We start from the raw sequence: 20,122 nt of genomic DNA, 5'->3' as shown, positions 1-20,122 counted from the left end.
TTCAATGGGACACAGATGGAAAAAAAAAAAAAAATCCTGGACGGGGTTATAACCTTCCCTTACTCTACCCAAAATATAAAATTTTGCCTATAGTTGTACTTTAAGCTCCAATCCCGTAGTGCTGCCATGTATGACCGTCCCAAACGCCAACATTTTACATATGAACTCATTCACTTAAGAATTTTCGAAAGCAGCACAATTACAAAGACATTCATTTCTGTTATCTTAGAACACCTTAAACCCTTTACCAACCTCCAGACTCCGAAATACCTCGATGTAGGACAAGGAGATCAATTGTCTCTATGTTCCATGGCAAGAGAGTCCAAGGATCCGGAGAGCAACAATTTGTTTTAATAACACGATTCTGAAAAAGTCGTTCTAGCAAGCGAACCTGTTATTATATAAAGAACCCAACATTAGCATATAAGCACTTAGAAAGGTCATTTGATCCTTAGTAAAGCATAGAAAAACGAATTTCCTTCCAAGGTTCTGGGACCGGAGGGGTGAAAGGTGGTTCTAATAATAGTCCAAGCTGACCCATCATTCTATCCAATCATTGATCAATTGGGCAGCACAGTGGCGAAGTGGTTAGCACTTTTGCCTGGCAGTACTGGGGTTATTGGTTAAAATCCTGATCACGGCACCACTTGCCTGGAGTTTGCATGTTCTCCCTGTGCCTGCATGGGTTTCCTCTCACACTCCAAAGACATGCTGATAGGTTGCTTCCGGTCTATAAATTGTCCCTAGTATGTGTACGTATGAATGTGAGTTCGGGACCTTAGATTGTAAACTCCTCGGGGGCGGGGATCAATGTGAATGTACAATATATATGTAAAGCGCTACGTAAATTGACGGCACTATATAAGTACCTGAAATAAAATATTACCATGTTTCCCCTTCCTGATACTGTATACCCCCCTCCCCCCCACCTGTCCACAATACCACGCACACAAAACACGGCCACAATAAATCGCTCAACACTGATATCTGTTTATCATTTACATGTTTATTATGGAAAGAAAAGAACATTGACAGATATCAATCCCCGCCCCCTGTACAGCATAACCAATAGGAACAAGGCTAGCACTGGCTGTGTTAATAGTGACAGTTATTACAGCCAGAGTAAGGGGGAGGAGCAATCACAGATAAATTGATTTGTCACACAAGGCATCTATGAGGACATTAGGAAGGATCATTGCATTGTGGATACTAAAATGTTTGTTCAGATAAAACCTATGTTTCTAGTTTTGGATGAAGGGGGTGCGCGGGGGAGAGAGGGTGCGCAAGGGGGGGTATTAGAATCCCTGCCAAGATTTTACTACAACCTGCAGGTCCATTACAGAGATGTCCCCTCAATTCCTGCCCTAGACGGGGTTCTAGCCTTCCCCTATTCTAATAAAGAAAATCTTTTTTGTATCCGGTCTATCGGTCTGTTTTGCTGTCAGATTTCCCCTCACTTCCTGTCTGGTAAATTGTTGTCAGGACAGGAAGTAAATGGAAATTTCTCTGGCTGAGTCCCGGATAGCAGTAAAAAGGTTCTAATACATCTCCAATTCATCTAAAATTGAAAACACACATTGGCTATAGATACATTATTAAAGGTGCAGGCTCCGGGGCTAACCCCAATCCTCACTAAACTAACTCATGTTTCACTGACCCGGAACAAGCATGCAACCAGTGAAGCTGAAATAATCTGACCTCCTGCATGCTTGTTCCTGCTCAGTGACACACTAGGCGGTGAAGTTTAGGATGAAGATGATGGCCCCAGAGCTGTCATCAGGAATGGTGGTTCTTGTCCACTACTTCCTCCTATCGGCTGGGTATTTCACCGGATTCTCCATCCTGTGAGGTCACCAGTCTCTGGGCGGTTTTCTCACATTGGATTCCTCCCCACATATCTTTATACAGGAACCACTCCCTACACGTAACCCGGCATGGAGGGGCTCAGTGAAGGTGGTGGTGATGGTGTGGAGGTGTCGGATCGGGTCACACAGATCATAGAAGGAGATCCGCCCGGCCTCATAATCCAGATATATCCTGAATCTGTTACTGAAGACACCGCCGGGTAATGGGATCTGATTATTGTCATGCAGCACCGAGTACTGATTATACCTCCTCCTCTCCAAACACCAGGACTTCTCATTATATCCCAACCCTGAATGATATCCTATTCTGTCTATACTGGGGTAACACATCCCGACTCTCCAGATCTGTGACCGTCCGACATCCACTTCCCAGTAATGTCTCCCCGAGGAGAAGCTCTGAATGCTTAACACCTGAGAACAACGAAATTTCTCTGGTGTTTCTGGGTAAGTTGAATGTAGTGACTTGGACACAGTTTTCTTGTCGTATGATACAAGTAGATGATGACCGGCTGTCCTCACATCCAGTAATATGTCTGTAACCCCCGACACCACCCATGTTTTCTGTTTAGCCCCAATATTTTGTCCTCTAGCTTGGCGGTATGACCATTGTGTGGTGGGAGTGGGTTGGGGATGTCTCCTAGATGGTTCATCATTGATGTTAACTTTGTCCCATGAAGTAGAATGTGGAGAGACATGTGTGCCTGTACATTTCTGTACATTTACCCCAGACATGATATCAGATAAACCCGTGTGTAATATGTGTGAGATCCCCCCCACATCCACATCCCCTCCATCATGGAGGAGGTTCTCATGTCTCTCTCTGTCCTCATCTCCATCCTCAGTATCACACAAGTCCGATTCCTGTAGGACAGTCAGTGCATCCGTCATTTTACACAGCTTCTCAATGTCCCCCATCTTCCTGGACAGCTCCTCCTTCTTTATTTCCAGATCCTGGATCATATCAGACAGCGATCGAGAGGTCCGCTCTGCCTGCCTGGAGATCTCACTCAGGACTCTCTTCTCCAAGTCTTCCAGACGTCTTCTGAGGTCTCTGAACAGGGCAGTGACTCTCTCGGTTTCATCATCTGCTTTTCCTTGGATTTTCCCCTTGCGTTCCTGCAAACTCTGGATTCTCTTCTCTGTCTCCTCTCTCTCTGTCATCAGTTTCTGCAGAACATTCCTCAGTTTTTTCTTTTTCTTCTCATAGGCCTCCTCTAGACTCACCACCTGATGTCCCCGATGTTCTCCGACCATACTGCAAGACACACAGATACAGGTGGAGTCCAAGGTGCAGTAATACTTCAGTAGTTCCTTATGGATGGAGCATTTCCTGGTCTCCAGGTAAGTGGTGAGGTCACATAGGACGTGTTCTGGTGACTTGCTGTGGACTCTCAGGTGGTTGTCACACAGAGAAGCTTCACACATCAGACAGGATTTCACAGCCGGTACAGGAGTGTGAATACAGTAAGTACAGAAGACCCCAGTTGACTCCTGATTTCGCTGAGAAGACATGAAATTCTCCACTATATTACGTAGTGTTATGTTCCTCCGCAGTGCAGGCCGCTCCTGGAATTCATCTCTGCATTCAGGACAGGAATACCATCCAGACCCCTCTTGTGTATCCAACATACGACCAATACAATCCTGGCAGAAGTTGTGTCCACATTTCAGGGTTACAGGATCTGTATAAATGTCCAGACAGATGGAACATTCCAGTTCATTCCACAGGTCAGCAGACGCCATTTCTGAAAGACAAGAGAGAAAAGTTGAAAGTATCTGACCTCTAGGAATTCAGCCATTCTGTAAAGTGTGTCAGATGACTGGGGGGGGGGGGGTTGAGTCCAATGGGATGCTTGCCACCTTGTGGACTTCTGTTTTTACAACTAAGGCCAACCATAGACGGAGCAAAATTTCTTAAATCTGGAAGGTTGGTTGTACCCAAGTTGCCTATTCAACCAACTCTGGTACATTCAGCCCATACTGCACATGGTTCAAATCTCAGCCAGTTCCAGCTGAACAAGCCAAGATTTGAAACGTCGAGGAGAAGTTGTCTAATATAGCGGTCGCTCTGACACAATTTGGGTGTCATCAGTCAGAAAAGGTCCCTTCCAGTACTGAGAGGATGTATTGTAGTATGGGTATCAGAACCCACTGAGCACCCCCTCCTAATCCCCATTATGTGTTATAGCAGTGAGGGGAGTCATGTACTGACACAACGGTAGACTGAAAGCTCTTGAGTGATAAGACGAGCATGGGCTTGAGGTGAGTCCAAATCATTTGTGGTTAGAGGAAACTGCAAACTAAGTTGGCCACTTGCTTGCAGCCATAGCATCCAATGATTGATAATCATTTGCCACTAGCAAAGACCGTAAAGTTTGAATGGACCCTGACTGCGACCTGAGCCCTAGCCATTTGCAGTAGGGATAAATGGCAAACTAATTCAACTCTTGCCTGCCATAGCAACAAATTACCAAATATGCAGTTATTAACCTTTAAACTTTCATCAGGTGGCTTAGAATTGGTTAATAATTGGAGGTTTTTTAATGGGCAGCCACTCCCTATAAAAGTCAGGGTTCCTAGAAGCCTTTTGTCAGTATGCGTGAAGTCTTGGAGTACAGCAGACATCATTTTACGTGAGAGATGCTGCTATACACAGAACTATATGGTGTTCTGAAAGGGGTCTTCTGCTCTCTGAGCAGGTAGCTAATGGGATTTATGTGGAGGGTGGAGGGGCTAATCTGGATTTTCAGGTAGGAAGATGGGTTACTGTAACGAGAGGGAGTAGTAGGGGCTCACAGAAAAGGAAGGCTGGCCCTGGGGTTGTGCACTCAAACAGATTTGCCAAGCTGGGTGAAGATGTGGGGGTGGCAACCCTGGATGTCACTGCTATCTCTAACAGCCGGGAGAGCAGACCATCTGGGAGGGGTGGTGATTGTAGTGCAGAAAAGTCTAGACAGCTGGTGGTAGCAGGGGATTCTATAAGCAAAAGGACTGTTAGAATAATTTGTCGCCAGGATCGCCTCAACCAAATGGTTTGCTGTCCCCCTGGTGCCAGGGTTCGGCATGTGGTGGACCGGATTAATAAATTACGGGAAGGGGCTGGGCATGACCCAACTGTCTTGGTTCATGTTGGAACCAATGACAGAATACATGGAAGGTGGAGGCTCCTTAAGAATCAAATTTAAAGAACTAGGTTGCAAGTTGAAGGGAAGGACCTCCAAGGTGATATTCTCTGAAATATTACCTGTGCCATGCACAACTCAGGAAAGATGGGGAGATTAGAGAACTCCATGCATGGCTGAAGACCTAGTGTACAAAGGAAGGATTTGGGTTTCTAGAGCACTGGGCTGACTTTTCATTGGGGTGCAACCTACAGTCAGGTCCATAAATATTGGGACATCGACACAATTCTAAAAATTCTAACATTTTTGGCTCTATACACCACCACAATGGATTTGATTTGAGGGTATTTACATCCAAATCAGGTGAACGGTGTAGGAATTACAACAGTTTGCATATGTGCCTCCTACTTGTTAAGGGACCAAAAGTAATGGGACAGAATAATAATCATAAATCAAACTTTCACTTTTTAAGACTTGGTTGCAAATCCTTTGCAGTCAATGACAGCCTGAAGTGTGGAACGCATAGACATCACCAGACGCTGGGTTTCATCCCTGGTGATGCTCTGCCAGGCCTCTACTGCAACTGTCTTCAGTTCCTGCTTGTTCTTGGGGCATTTTCCCTTCAGTTTTGTCTTCAGCAAGTGAAATGCTCAATCGGATTCAGGTCAGGTGATGGACTTGGACATTGCAGAACATTCCACTTCTTTCCCTTAATAAACTCTTTGGTGTCTTTTGCAGTCAGCTTTGGGTCATTGTCCATCTGCACTGTGAAGCGTCCAACGAGTTGTGAAGCATTTGGCTGAATATGAGCCGATAATATTCCCGAAACACTTCACAATTCATCCGGCTGCTTTTGTCAGCAGTCACATCATCAATAAATACAAGAGAAGCAGTTCCATTGGCAGCCATACTTGCCCACGCCATGACACTACCACCACCATGATCACTGATGAGGTGGTATGCTTAGGATCATGAGCAGTTCCTTTCCTTCTCCATACTCTTCTCTTCCCATCACTCTGGTACAAGTTGATGTCGGTCTCATCTGTCCATAGGATGTTGTTCCAGAACTGTGAAGGCTTTTTTACATGTCGTTTGGCAAACTCTAATCTGGCCTTCCTGTTTTTGAGGCTCACCAATGGTTTCCATCTTGTGGTGAACCCTCTGTATTCACTCTGGTGAAGTCTTCTCTTGATTGGTGACTTTGACACACATACACCTACCTCCTGGAGAGTGTTCTTGATCTGGCCAACTGTTGTGAAGGGTGTTTTCTTCACCAGGGAAAGAATTATTCGGTCATCCACCACAGTTGTTTTCCGTGGTCTTCCGGGTCTTTTGGTGTTGCTGAGCTCACCGGTGCGTTCCTTCTTTTTAGGAATGTTCCAAACAGTTGTTTTGGCCACGCCTAATGTTTTTGCTATCTCTCTGATGGGTTTGTTTTGTTTTTTCAGCCTAATGATGGCTTCACTGATAGTGACAGCTCTTTGGATCTCATCTTGAGCGTTGACAGCAACAGATTCCAAATGCAAATAGCACACTTGAAATGAACTCTGGACCTTTTATCTGCTCATTGTAATTGGGATAATGAGGGAATAACACACACCTGGCCATGGAACAGCTGAGAAGCCAATTGTCCCATTACTTTTGGTCCCTTAACAAGTGGGAGGCACATATGCAAACTGTTGTAATTCCTACACTGTTCACCCGATTTGGATGTAAATACCCTCAAAATTAAAGGTGACAGGCTGCAGTTAAAGCACATCTTGTTAGTTTTATTTCAAATCCATTGTGGTGGTGTATAGAGCCAAAAATGTTAGAATTGTGTCGATGTCCCAATATTTATGGACCTGACTGTATATGCTAGAGATGGTTGCACCTAAATGGAAGGGGGCCTGCTGCGCTGGGGGAGGGTTTTCACGGGAAGGTTGGAGGAGTATTTAAACTAGGATGGAGGGGGGAGGGAGAATTAGATTATAATGGTGTAGATAGATCATACAGGGGTCAGTACTTATTGGTGGGTGCAATGGGAAAAGATGGGGGAGGGCTATGGCAGATGATAAAAAGGTTCCCATGTTACAAACCACCAGTGAAATTGGTACCATTTGTATGGGAAAAAAAATACACAAAATGTTTGTGAACAAGGTGTAAATCAAAGTGTTCACCAATGCCAGAAGTCTGCCAAGCAAAATCGGTGCGTTGGAAGGTTTGGTGCATAAAGAGAACTAGGATTGAATTGTTATTGCTGAATCTTGGCTTCATTCTTCACATGACTGGGCCATTCATATTCCTGGCTAGGTTCTCTTTCAGAGAGACGGGGGAATAGGAAAGGTGGTGGTGTCTGTCTCTATGTGAGAAGTGATCTCAGAGTGAGTGTGAAAGAGGACCTAGTTGATGGAGAGTGTGATGAGGCTGAAGTATTATGGGTGGGACTGCACATGGGGGGTGGTACTACAAAGGTCATCATTGGAGTTTGTTATAGACCTACCAGTGTTAATGACGAAGTGGAAACTCAGCTCCTTGCACAGATCGAAAAAGCTGCAAGGGAGGGGACAGTGATAATAATGGGGGCTTTTAACTACCCGGAAATTGACTGCAGTAATGGTACTGCAGGAACAGTAAAAGGGCAAAAATATATAAACCTTCTACAGGTCAATTTTATGGTACAGGTCATAGAGGCCCCAACTAGGAATGATGCTCTGCTGGACCTGGTCATCTCCAACCATGCAGAGCTTATTACGAATGTCCATATAAAAGAACATCTGGGTAGCCGTGACCATAACTTGATTTCATTTATTGTTTGCTGTAAACAGCGAGCACATACGGGAAGAATAAAAATGCTCAATTTCAAGAGAGCTCATTTTCCAAGGCTGAGAGCTGCTCTCCAAGACTTAGACTGGGAGGGAATATTGGCATCAATGAACACAACACAGAAATGGAAGTTCTTCAAAGGCTGTATGTGACCACACTGCAAGATATAGTCCCATGGGCAACAAGTATAAAAGGCTACAAATCAAACCTATGTGGCTTACGGCCAAAGTTACAAAAGCTATAGATAAGAAAAGAGCTTTTATTAAATATAAAAATGAAAGAACGCGATCATTGTTTACACATTACAAAGAATATAACAGAATATGCAAAAAGGAAAAAGGCCACAAAAATGGAAAATGAACAACAGATTACAAAAGATAGCAGGACCAACCTCAAAAAAATTCTTCCAATATATGAATAGTAGAAAGGTCCGGTCCCAGCATGTAGGCCCTTTACAGAACCATCTAGGGGGGTGACTGGGGACAAAGAGAAGGACAATGTATGAAATCCCTTCTTCAGCTCTGTGTATACAAAGGAACACTGGGGGGCTCTTGTCCATAATGGGGGGTGGTACTGACACCCCCCAGATGATCTACATTGGCTCACAATTGATATGATCCAGAAATATTTAGACAGAATAAAGGTGAATAAAGCCCCTGGACCGGATGGCATACACCCACGGGAGCCTTAAAGAATTCATCTCTGTCATCTCACAGCCATTGTTTCTCATTTTTAGGGACTCTTTAATGACTGGCATAGTACCACTGGATTGGTGTAAGGCCTATGTGGGGCCAATATTTATAAAGGGGTCAATATCTTTCCCAAGTAATTATAGACCTGTTAGTGGAACTTCTATAGTTGGGAAGATACTGGAGAGTTTAATAAAAGACCACAGAGAGGAGTTCTTGCTGGAAACAAATATTTTAAGCAACAGACAGCATGGATTCATGAAAGACAGAAGTAGTCAAACAAATCTGATTTCTTTTTATGAGGAGGTGAGCCAAACCTTGGACAGTGGGGTGGCTGTGGACGTGGTACACTTGGAGGGGTGGCTGTGGGACGCGGTACACTTAGAGGGGTGGCTGTGGGACGTGGTATACTTGGACAGACTTCCCACACACAGCTAATGTGTAAGGTAAAGTCTACGGGCTGGACAAATCTGTATGTAACTTGCTAAAAGATCGTATTCAGAGAGTAGTGGTTAATGATTTATACTCTGAATGGTCTAGGGGTGTCAGTGGTGTACCCCAAGGTTCAGTGTTATTAGTGGGGTACCCCAAGGTTCAGTGTTATTAGTGGGGTACCCCAAGGTACAGTGTTATTAGTGGGGTACCCCAAGGTACAGTGTTATTAGTGGGGTACCCCAGGGTTCAGTGTGATTAGTGGGGTACCCCAAGGTTCAGTGTTATTAGTGGGGTACCCCAGGGTTCAGTGTGATTAGTGGGGTACCCCAAGGTTCAGTGTTATTAGTGGGGTACCCCAGGGTTCAGTGTGATTAGTGGGGTACCCCAAGGTTCAGTGTTATTAGTGGGGTACCCCAGGGTTCAGTGTTGGGACCCTTACTTTATAATATATATATAAACAATATGGGGTCTGATATTATAAATCCCATTCCAGTCTCTGCAGATGACACCAAGCTGTGCCGGGGAATAACGTCCTTACAGGATGTCTCCAACTTACAAGCCGCCCTCATTGCTCTGTGTAATTGGGGGACTATGGGGCCAATGAGGGCTAATGGTGATAAATGTAAGGTTCTGCACTTGGGGGATAAGAATATGCATCATACATACTGGGGGGGGGGTACAACTGGGGAGGGGTCAATGGTGGAGAAGGATCTGGGAGTTCTGGTAGATCACAAGCTTAATGTCATGCAAATTCCTCTGTTGTGTTAAGAGGTATAGACTCCAGAGAGCGAGATCATATCACCCCCCCCCCCTCCCGGGTACAAATCATTAGTAAGACCTCATCTGGAAAATGCAGTTAAGTTTTGGGTACCAATTCACAAAAAGAACATTGGGGAACTGGAGAAAGTACAGAGAAGGGCAACCAAACTGATAAGAGGCATGGAGGAGATCAGCTATGAGGAAAGATTAGAGGAACTGAAATTATTCTCTTGAGAAGAGGAGATTAGGGGGGATATGATCTCCATGTATAATACATAAGGGGGGGATATGATCTCCATGTATAATACATAAGGGGGGGATATGATCTCCATGTATAATACATAAGGGGGGATATGATCTCCATGTATAATACATAAGGGGGGGATATGATCTCCATGTATAATACATAAGGGGGGGATATGATCTCCATGTATAATACATAAGGGGGGATATGATCTCCATGTATAATACATAAGGGGGGGATATGATCTCCGTGTATAATACATAAGGGGGATATGATCTCCGTGTATAATACATAAGGGGGGATATGATCTCCGTGTATAATACATAAGGGGGGGATATGATCTCCGTGTATAATACATAAGGGGGATATGATCTCCGTGTATAATACATAAGGGGGGATATGATCTCCGTGTATAATACATAAGGGGGATATGATCTTCGTGTAGAATACATAAGGGGGGATATGATCTTCGTGTAGAATACATAAGGGGGGATATGATCTCCATGTATAATACATAAGGGGGGATATGATCTCCATGTATAATACATAAGGGGGGATATGATCTCCATGTATAATACATAAGGGGGGGATAAGATCTCCATGTATAATACATAAGGGGGGGATATGATCTCCATGTATAATACATAAGGGGGATATGATATCCATGTATAATACATAAGGGGGGATATGATCTCCATGTATAATACATAAGGGGGGATATGATCTCCATGTATAATACATAAGGGGGATATGATCTCCATGTATAATACATAAGGGGGGATATGATCTCCGTGTATAATACATAAGGGGGGATATGATCTCCGTGTATAATACATAAGGGGGGATATGATCTCCATGTATAATACATAAGGGGGGGATATGATCTCCATGTATAATACATAAGGGGGGGATATGATCTCCATGTATAATACATAAGGGGGGATATGATCTCCATGTATAATACATAAGGGGGGATAGGATCTCCATGTATAATACATAAGGGGGGATATGATCTCCATGTATAATACATAAGGGGGGATATGATCTCCATGTATAATACATAAGGGGGGGATATGATCTCCGTGTATAATACATAAGGGGGATATGATCTCCGTGTATAATACATAAGGGGGAGATATGATCTCCATGTATAATACATAAGGGGGGATATGATCTCCCGGTATAATACATAAGGGGGGATATGATCTCCAGGTATAATACATAAGGGGGGATATGATCTCCATGTATAATACATAAGGGGGAGATATGATCTCCATGTATAATACATAAGGGGGGATATGATCTCCATGTATAATACATAAGGGGGAGATATGATCTCCATGTATAATACATAAGGGGGGATATGATCTCCATGTATAATACATAAGGGGGGATATGATCTCCATGTATAATACATAAGGGGGGATATGATCTCCATGTATAATACATAAGGGGGGGATATGATCTCCATGTATAATACATAAGGAGGCAGCCAGTTTGACATCTGTGCCCTAGATCAGCGTTTTTCAACCACTGTGCCGCGGCACACTAGTGTGCCGTGAGATATTGTCTGGTGTGCCGTGGGAAAAATTCCAATTTCATCTGTAACATGTGGCTTCGGCTCACAAATAGACCAATCATTAGAATCTAATGATTCAGTGGTCGGCAAGCCGCGGCTCGCGAGCCACATGCGGCTCTTTACCCAGTCTAATGCGGCTCTTCTGTGTGCCGGGCGCCTGCTCCCCTCCCTCCTCTCGGTCGGCCGCTCCCCTGCCTCCTCTCGGTTGGCAGCCCCAAAAGTCCGCGCGGACCTTTTAATCCGGCTTGCGGATGTGGCTGTCAGGATGTGTGTAGGCGGGGCAGCGTGCCGAACGTGAGGGGAGGGGAGCTAGGCTCCTCTCACAGTCCGCCCTGAAGACCCGAACGGCGCGGGAAGACAGCGAGAGGAACGCAAAAGGTAAGTGAATTGACACGGGGGACTTGGCTTACTAGAAGGGGGGGGGGGGAATAGTACTGTGGGGGATGAAATACTATATGAGGGATGAAATACTATATGGGGGGATGAAATACTATATGGGGGGATGAATTACTATATCAGGGATGAATTACTATATGAGGGATGAAATACTATATGGGGGGATGAAATACTATATGGGGGGATGAAATACTATATGGGGGGATGAAATACTATATGGGGGGATGAAATACTATATGGGGGGATGAATTACTATATGAGGGATGAAATACTATATGGGGGGATGAAATACTATATGAGGGATGAAATACTATATGGGGGATGAATTACTATATGAGGGATGAATTACTGTATGAGGGATGAAATACTATATGGGGGGATGAAATACTATATGAGGGATGAAATACTATATGAGGGGATGAAATACTATATGGGGGGATGAAATACTATATGGGGGATGAAATACTATATGAGGGATGAAATACTATATGAGGGATGAATTACTATATGAGGGATGAAATACTATATGGGGGGATGAAATACTATATGGGGGGATGAAATACTATATGGGGGGATGAAATACTATATGAGGGATGAATTACTATATGAGGGATGAAATACTATATGGGGGGATGAAATACTATATGGGGGGATGAAATACTATATGAGGGATGAATTACTATATGGGGGGATGAAATACTATATGAGGGATGAATTACTATATGAGGGATGAAATACTATATGAGGGATGAAATACTATATGGGGGGATGAAATACTATATGAGGGATGAAATACTATATGGGGGGATGAAATACTATATGAGGGATGAAATACTATATGAGGGATGAATTACTATATGGGGGATGAAATACTATATGAGGGATGAAATACTATATGGGGGATGAAATACTATATGGGGGATGAAATACTATACGGGGGATGAAATACTATACGGGGGATGAAATACTATACGAGGGATGAAATACTATACGGGGGATGAATTGCTATGGGGGATGAATTACTATATGGGGGATGAATTACTATGGGGGATGAATTACTATATGGAGGATGAATTACTATATGGGGGATGAATTACTATATGGGGGATGAATTACTATATGGGGGATGAATTACTATGGGGGATGAATTACTATGGGGGATGAATTACACTATGGGGGATGAATTACACTATGGGGGATGAATTACACTATGGGGGATGAATTACTATATGGGGGATGAATTACTATGGGGGATGAATTACTATATGGGGGATGAATTACTATATGGGGGATTAATTACTATGGGGGATGAATTACTATATGGGGGATTAATTACTATGGGGGATGAATTACTATGGGGGATGAATTACTATATGGGGGATGAATTACTATGGGGGATGAATTACTATATGGAGGATGAATTACTATGGGGGATGAATTACTATATGGGGGATTAATTACTATGGGGGATGAATTACTATATGGGGGATTAATTACTATGCTTACTATGGGGGAATATTACTATACTTACTATGGATGACACATACACATCATTCATCTACTCTTGGTCCGGCCCCCGGGTCCAATTATAAAATACTTTATTATTTCATAATAAAGTAATTATAAAATAATTTCTTTGTGTTTGATTCCTATTCAAGAGAATTACTTTATATATAGTCAATATAGGCACAGAGGTAAATTTTTTTAACATTTTCTAATGGTGGTGTGCCTCGTGATTTTTTTCATGAAAAAAGTGTGCCTTTGCACAAAAAAGGTTGAAAAACACTGCCCTAGATGGACCGAAATCCGGTTCCGGTTGGATCAGCCAAATATCACCCCATCTATAGCCGGCTTAAGATTCTATAAAGGACCTGAATCTGGTGAATCTGGAACAAGTCTGTCATAAATTAGGCGCAGGCCTTGTTTGAGGTGACAAACCGCAATAAAAGTCACTGACCCTGAGGTGAGAACCGACAACCCTCCTTTTACCCCCCACCATGCTTCACGGGTTCTGCTGTCACCTTCCCTGGCAACTACAGAAGAGAGGAAGTGCTATCTGTACGCCATCAGCGTCAATAGACCCCCCATAGACCCCACATTGCACATTGGAGGACTTCTGCTCCCCTGGGTCATAGGAAAAGTTCAGTAAAAGAAAGGTGCTAAAAAAACATGGTTACACCCAAGCACTTCCCCCTCCTTACCCCCTTTTAGCCCTCCCATGTGCACATATAAAAAAAAAAAAACATCTCTCTCTACACGTCACATATCACCACACACACCGGACTGAGCTGATAATTCCACAACCAATATTTGTGGGGAACTCCACACTGATCACCCGGAGGAGCTTCTATAGTGTCACCTGATGTGACTGTGGGGGAGGGGACATTAAGAGCGTCAGCTCCTCCTCCGGTACAGAGACTGATGGGACTGTGGGGGAGGGGGTATTAGAGTGTAAGCTCCTACTGTACAGAGACTGATGTGACTGTAGGGGGAGGGGACATTAGAGTGTAAGCTCCTCTGTACAGAGACGGATGTGACTGCGGGGGAGGGGACATTAGAGTGTAAGCTCCTCTGGTGCAGAGACTGATGTGACTGTGGGGGAGGGGACATTAGAGTGTAAGCTCCTCTGTACAGAGACTGATGTGACTGCGGGGGAGGGGACATTAGAGCGTAAGCTCCTCTGGTGCGGAGACTGATGTGACTGCACCAGAGGAGCTGACGCTCTAATGTCCCCTCCCCCGCAGTCACATCAGTCTCCGCACCAGAGGAGCTGACGCTCTAATGTCCCCTCCCCCGCAGAGACTGATGTGACTGCGGGGGAGGGGGCATTAGAGCGTCAGCTCCTCTGGTACAGACTGTTGGGACTTCTATAAATCAGATATATACTCTGTCCTCCCCTTCCCCACCATGTTTCCCCTCTCATATCACTGATTATTGATCCCCTATAACCTGTATTATTGATCATTTCCTCCATGTATCCCTCCCCGATCCTCACCTCTCCTCAACGGTCCACACAACACCACTTCCTGTCGCGTCTCCCCCAAACACTAGAGGACAAAGTCGGTTTAGCTGAGGCTTCGGCTGGCGGCCATTTTGCGTGAGACCAAATACATCATAAACTGCATAGGACACACAGGAATTCCTCCAACAGACACTAGAGGTCACACTGCTCTGTGGGAGGACTCAGCCGGAGCTCCACTCTGGACAGGAAACATGTGACCTCCACTACAATTTTTTTTTTTTTTTTAAAAGGGGAAGTCCATCTTTTTAAAAAAAAATAAATAAATGCACGTTTTTTGAAGGTAAATCCTCTTTAACCCCTCGCCTACAGGGCACTTCTACCCCCTTCCTGCCCCCAGGCCAATTTCCAGCTTTCAGCGCTATCACACTTTGAATGACAATTGTGCGGTCATGCAACACTGTACCCATATGAATGTTTTATCTTTTTTTGAGACAGATAAAGCTTTATTTTGGTGGTAATCTCCGATGATTTTTATTTTTACTTAAATGAACCAAAAACCACTGAAAATTTTGAAAAAAAAAAAATGTTTCTTAGTTTTTGTTATACAAATGTTGTAAATAAGTGATTTTTCTCCTTCATTAATGTGCGCTAATGAGGCTGCAGTGATGGGCACTGATAGGTGGCACTGATGAGGAGGCACTGGTAGGCGGCACTGATGGGCATTGACAGGCATCACTGATGGGCACTGATGAGGAGGCACCGGTAGGCATCACTGATGGGCACTGAAAGGCAGCACTGATGCATGACACTGATATGCGGCACTGATAGGCAGCACTGACTGGCACTGATGGGTGACACTTAAAGGCAGCTCAGATGGGCACTATGTGGCATTGATGTGCACTGGTATGCACTGACATGTGGTTGATGTGGCACTGATGGACACTGACAGGTGGTACTTCTGGGGCCACAATGATCATCAGGGCACACTAATCAGAGCCCTGATGATCAGTGTAGATGTCCCCTCTGCGGAAAGCCGGCTACCGGCTCTCCTCTCCTCTCTCAGCGTGACAGCTCGAGAGGAGAGAAATGCCGATAACCGGCATTTCCGTGTTTACATGTGATCAGCTGTGATTGGACACAGCTGATCACATGACCGAGCCGACATCTTAGGCTCTTTTTGTGATCCGCTGTGTCTGAGGAACACAGCGCACCAGCAATCGCTGCGCTACGCGCTCCCTGAGCCACGCATGCGCAGTGAGTCTGGTAGGACGTCATATGATGTCCTATCAGAACGAGAGAACCACCTTGCGCCCGTCATTGGACTATAGGGCGGACGGAAGGTGGTTAATGTAAGACAACTGGAGATCACATGTTTGGCATTTGGAGGTGCAATGGGTGGTGCGCTCAGCTCCCGATCATTGTGCTGTGAGATCCCAATTTCGGGGCGTCTGTGTGCCTCAAGCACCCCCATTAACCCCAGTGGCCGGTGTAGCATGAAGGTGTGTATGGGGAGACCATGTATCCCTGCAGCAACTGCACATGCGCCGAATTCAGGCCAAACAAGCCGAGTGCCGAGCTGCAGATCTTCAGGCCAAACAAGCCGAGTGCCGAGCTGCAGATCTTCCTGCTACACCGTGACCACCGAGCAGGTCAACTCCCGATTCGCGATAACCATGGTCCGTACACAGCTTCATGATTCTCCGCAACAGCCCAGCGGGGGGCAGGATTTCCAGGGATACAGGGGGGCGTAGCATGAAGATGGGGAGGCTTGAGGGTCAATGGGGAAGGGGATTTGGGAGGTTGGGAGCCTGTAAGTGGGGGTGCCATTAATAGACCTCCACCCTCCAACTCCCGATCCCTGCCCCACTGATGGACCCCCTCCACTACTATCCTCCCACTCCCTGCTGACAGACCCCCAACACATGCTCACCCTCCAACTACTGACCTCCAACTGCCGATCCCTGCCCCACTGATGGGCCCCCTCCACTACTATCCTCCAGCTCCCCACTGACAGACCCCCAACACATGCTCACCCTCCCAACTTCCTGCTGATAGACCCCCACCTACCCCCCCTGATACAGCCTCACCCTCCCAACTACTGACCTCCACCCCACCAACTACTGCCCCACCAACAGACCAGCCAATGCCCAACCCACCACTGACATACCGCCACTCCCACCCCCCAACTACTATCCTTCATCCCAACCCCACCAAATACCGCCCCTATCCCCACTGAGATACAACTCCTCCCTCTGAGAGGCCACCGCCCCCCAACTACTGCCGCCTTCCCCCACCCCCAACTACTGCCCCCAACGATAGACCACTACCCCTCAACTACTGAGTCCATCCCCCACTGATAGACCCCCCCTACCAATCCATGCCTCTCTTTGGTGGTAGGTTATGGTCAAAGCAAGAAATATACAACTAAAATTGACTTTTTTTTTACTATTTTGGGCTAAATTTCCTAATAAAAACCAATATCAGGCAATATCCATTACCAATTAGCACCAAATGAAAGTGTAATTTGGCTCAAAAAAAAAAAAAAAAAAAAAAAAAAAGGTATAATCCACCTGGATGCACAAAGCAGTTGTGAAGATGCACTATATTGTCAAAAGTATTGGCCCCGCCCTCCAAATCATGTGATTCCGGTGTTCCAATCCCCTCCCAATCATGTCATTCAGGTAGTAAAGAAAATGTATACGAGCGCACCTATAAATGCAAAGTAGCAGCTGTGCACCAGGTATCCATAAACCCCATGAAACATAAATCAGAAGATGCAGAGCTACAAAAGAGGAACACTAAAAACAAATGAATAAATAGATATATAGATAAATGAATAGATAAATAAAACAGTTCATGTGATGATATCAAGGTGACTTCAAGTGCTCTCATCTATTCATATCCTCCTGATAAGGTGCTGTGCGATATAGTGCTGAAGAAATGCACACTCACCAGAACGCACAGTTAAATGGGCGTTTGTGAATATAAATTTCCCTTGGGTTCATCGGCTGGTCAAGGTAGGATCTGCAATGTGATAGCTAGAGATGAGCGAATCGAACATGACGAAGTGGAATTTGTTTTGAAGATTAGGAAATATACAATTCGCGCCGAATCCGAAAATTAGCAAACTTCGGATGCGCGAATCGAATTTTCCCAAAAATGGCGGCGACGTGTGGCGACGGAGCGGGGATCTCTGGGAAGGCGCGCAGACAAGGCGCGCTGACCCATAATGCATTCATTCATGACATGTGATCGCATTAGCCAATCAGCAGCCAGCCAGCCAGCACTGTGTAATGGTGGAGCTATAAATCGCGGCCATCTTAGAATTCTCCATTAGCCTCCAGTCATTCAAGAGAGACAGACCGCTCTGTATTAGGGACAGAGTTAGGGCCACAGAATCGTTACTCAGGGACAGACACAGAATTGTTACTCAGGGACACAGAATCGTTGAATTAAAGAGTATGTCAGACAACATGCAGAGGAGTGGCAGAGGAGGCAATGTTTCAGGAGCGAGCAGACGTGGCAGCAGAGGAAGGGGTCGAGGCAGCACTAGTCGCAGCCAGAGGCCAGTGCTCCCGGTGTCATCCAGCGGTCGTGTCTCCACCGACAACCCTGCTGTCATCGATTGGTTGGCTCAGTCGTCTTCCTCTTCCCAGGTCACCTCTGACACCTACAGCCAACGGTCGGTGGGTACGTCAGACACAACCGTTAGTTGGCATGGCCCGGGAGCAAGCCCACTGAAATCACGTGTCCTCTACCTGCCCCTGTCCTTTGGTGTTCCCTCACCAAGCGAAGTATCGCATGCTGTGGGCTCAGCCCCACTGTACAGTGAGGAAGAGCTAACAGAGGGCGGTCAGGAACGGGGGGAGACATCCGCCTCTTCAGCAGCCAGGCGAAGAAGTAGTGGCGAGGAGAGTGGCTCGGTAGCCGGTCTAGAGACAGGTCTGTCTCCTGACCCACACGCAGCCGAGGGGGCTAGTAGTGAGGCGGAGACCCTAATTGATGATGATGAGGCTGATCGCACTTGGCAGCCTCATCGTCATCAGGCAATTTCTTCCGCATCATCAGGAGAAGAGGGTGCCAGCTTGGCAGCGAGCAAAACAGTCGGTGGGTTGCCCAGGAGGCAGCAGGGTCGCAGCAGTGTCAGTGGAGGCAAACGGCCACGGAGTAGAGCACCAGCTCCACTGCAGCCTACCACCACGGCCAGTAGTGGTGCCGGTGTGCACGGAGGAAGTAGCAGTCAGCCAGTGAGGAGTAGCGGGGGCAAAGTTTCCTACTCGGCGGTGTGGCAATTTTTCGTCAAGCCGCCCGAGGAAGTAAACGTAGCCGTATGTCGACTATGTGGCCAGAAAGTCAAGCGTGGCCAGGGGGCCCATGTTGGGACTACAGCGTTGCGTCAGCATATGCAGCGTCGCCATTCGGTGGCCTGGGAAAACCGTGATAAAGATACGGCGGTTCTGCCCGCCCCAGCCCCCGCTCCATCACCCGCTCCGTTACTTGCTCCATCACCCGACGTCAATCGCCCTCTATCAGCCAGTCAAGGCTCCAACACCTCTGCTGAGGGGAGTTGTCGCTCGTTGGCATCTTCCGCTCGTTCAGATGCTCCTTCTCCTGCTACTCCTCTTCACGGATTCCGTCAGCAGTCTTTCTTGGAATCCGTTTCCAAGAGACAACAGTTTGCGAGCACGCACCCGACGGTGCAAAAGCTGAACGTCCTCCTGTCCAAGTTGCTGGTGCTGCAGTCCCTCCCTTTCCAAGTGGTGGACTCAGCACCTTTCCGAGAAATGATGGCTTGTGCCGCGCCGCGGTGGAGAGTGCCAAGCCGTCATTTCTTCGCCATAAAGGCAGTGCCAGCCCTGCATTCACATGTAGAAGAGATGGTGGGCCAGTCTTTGAGCATGTCGGTCTCTGCCAAAGTGCACGGCAGCGCCGACGTGTGGAGCTGTAACTACGGTCAGGGACAGTACATGTCATTTACGGCCCACTGGGTGAACGTGGTGCCGGCACAGCCGCACCAGCAACTTGGACAGGTCACGCCGCTTTTGCCTCCACGTTTGCACGTCCTTGGTCCACAAAAGATGTCCGCCTCTACCACCTCTTCTTCCGCCGTGTCCTCTGCCGCCACCCCCGTGCCAAGTCCCATTACCCGACCGGCATATCACATGTGCAGGGCGCAACGGTGTCACGCTGTGCTGCACCTGGTATGCTTTGGCGAACGTAGTCACACAGGGGAGGAACTTCTGAGTGTAATGAACAGAGAAATCGA

The 20,122-nt window shown here is 46.2% G+C and overlaps 1 protein-coding gene across 1 annotated transcript; it reads right to left on the bottom strand.

The window, feature by feature from the left end:
* Window positions 1–986: 986 nt before the first annotated feature.
* On the bottom strand, window positions 987–14,933 carry LOC149459266 (E3 ubiquitin/ISG15 ligase TRIM25-like). Its single transcript, XM_089681412.1, has 2 exons — window positions 14,890–14,933; window positions 987–3,610 (listed from the first exon to the last, which is right to left on the bottom strand). The coding sequence occupies exon 2, from the start codon at window positions 3,606–3,608 to the stop codon at window positions 1,851–1,853; it is 1,758 nt and encodes a 585-aa protein (XP_089537538.1). The 5' UTR covers window positions 3,609–3,610; window positions 14,890–14,933; the 3' UTR covers window positions 987–1,850.
* Window positions 14,934–20,122: the final 5,189 nt, after the last annotated feature.

Source organism: Staurois parvus, unplaced genomic scaffold (assembly GCF_062004578.1).
Source record: "Staurois parvus isolate SC_StPar_1 unplaced genomic scaffold, SC_StPar_1.0 ptg000266l, whole genome shotgun sequence".
Classification (NCBI taxonomy): Eukaryota; Metazoa; Chordata; class Amphibia; order Anura; family Ranidae; genus Staurois; species Staurois parvus.
This window is presented reverse-complemented; position numbering and strand designations above follow the sequence as displayed.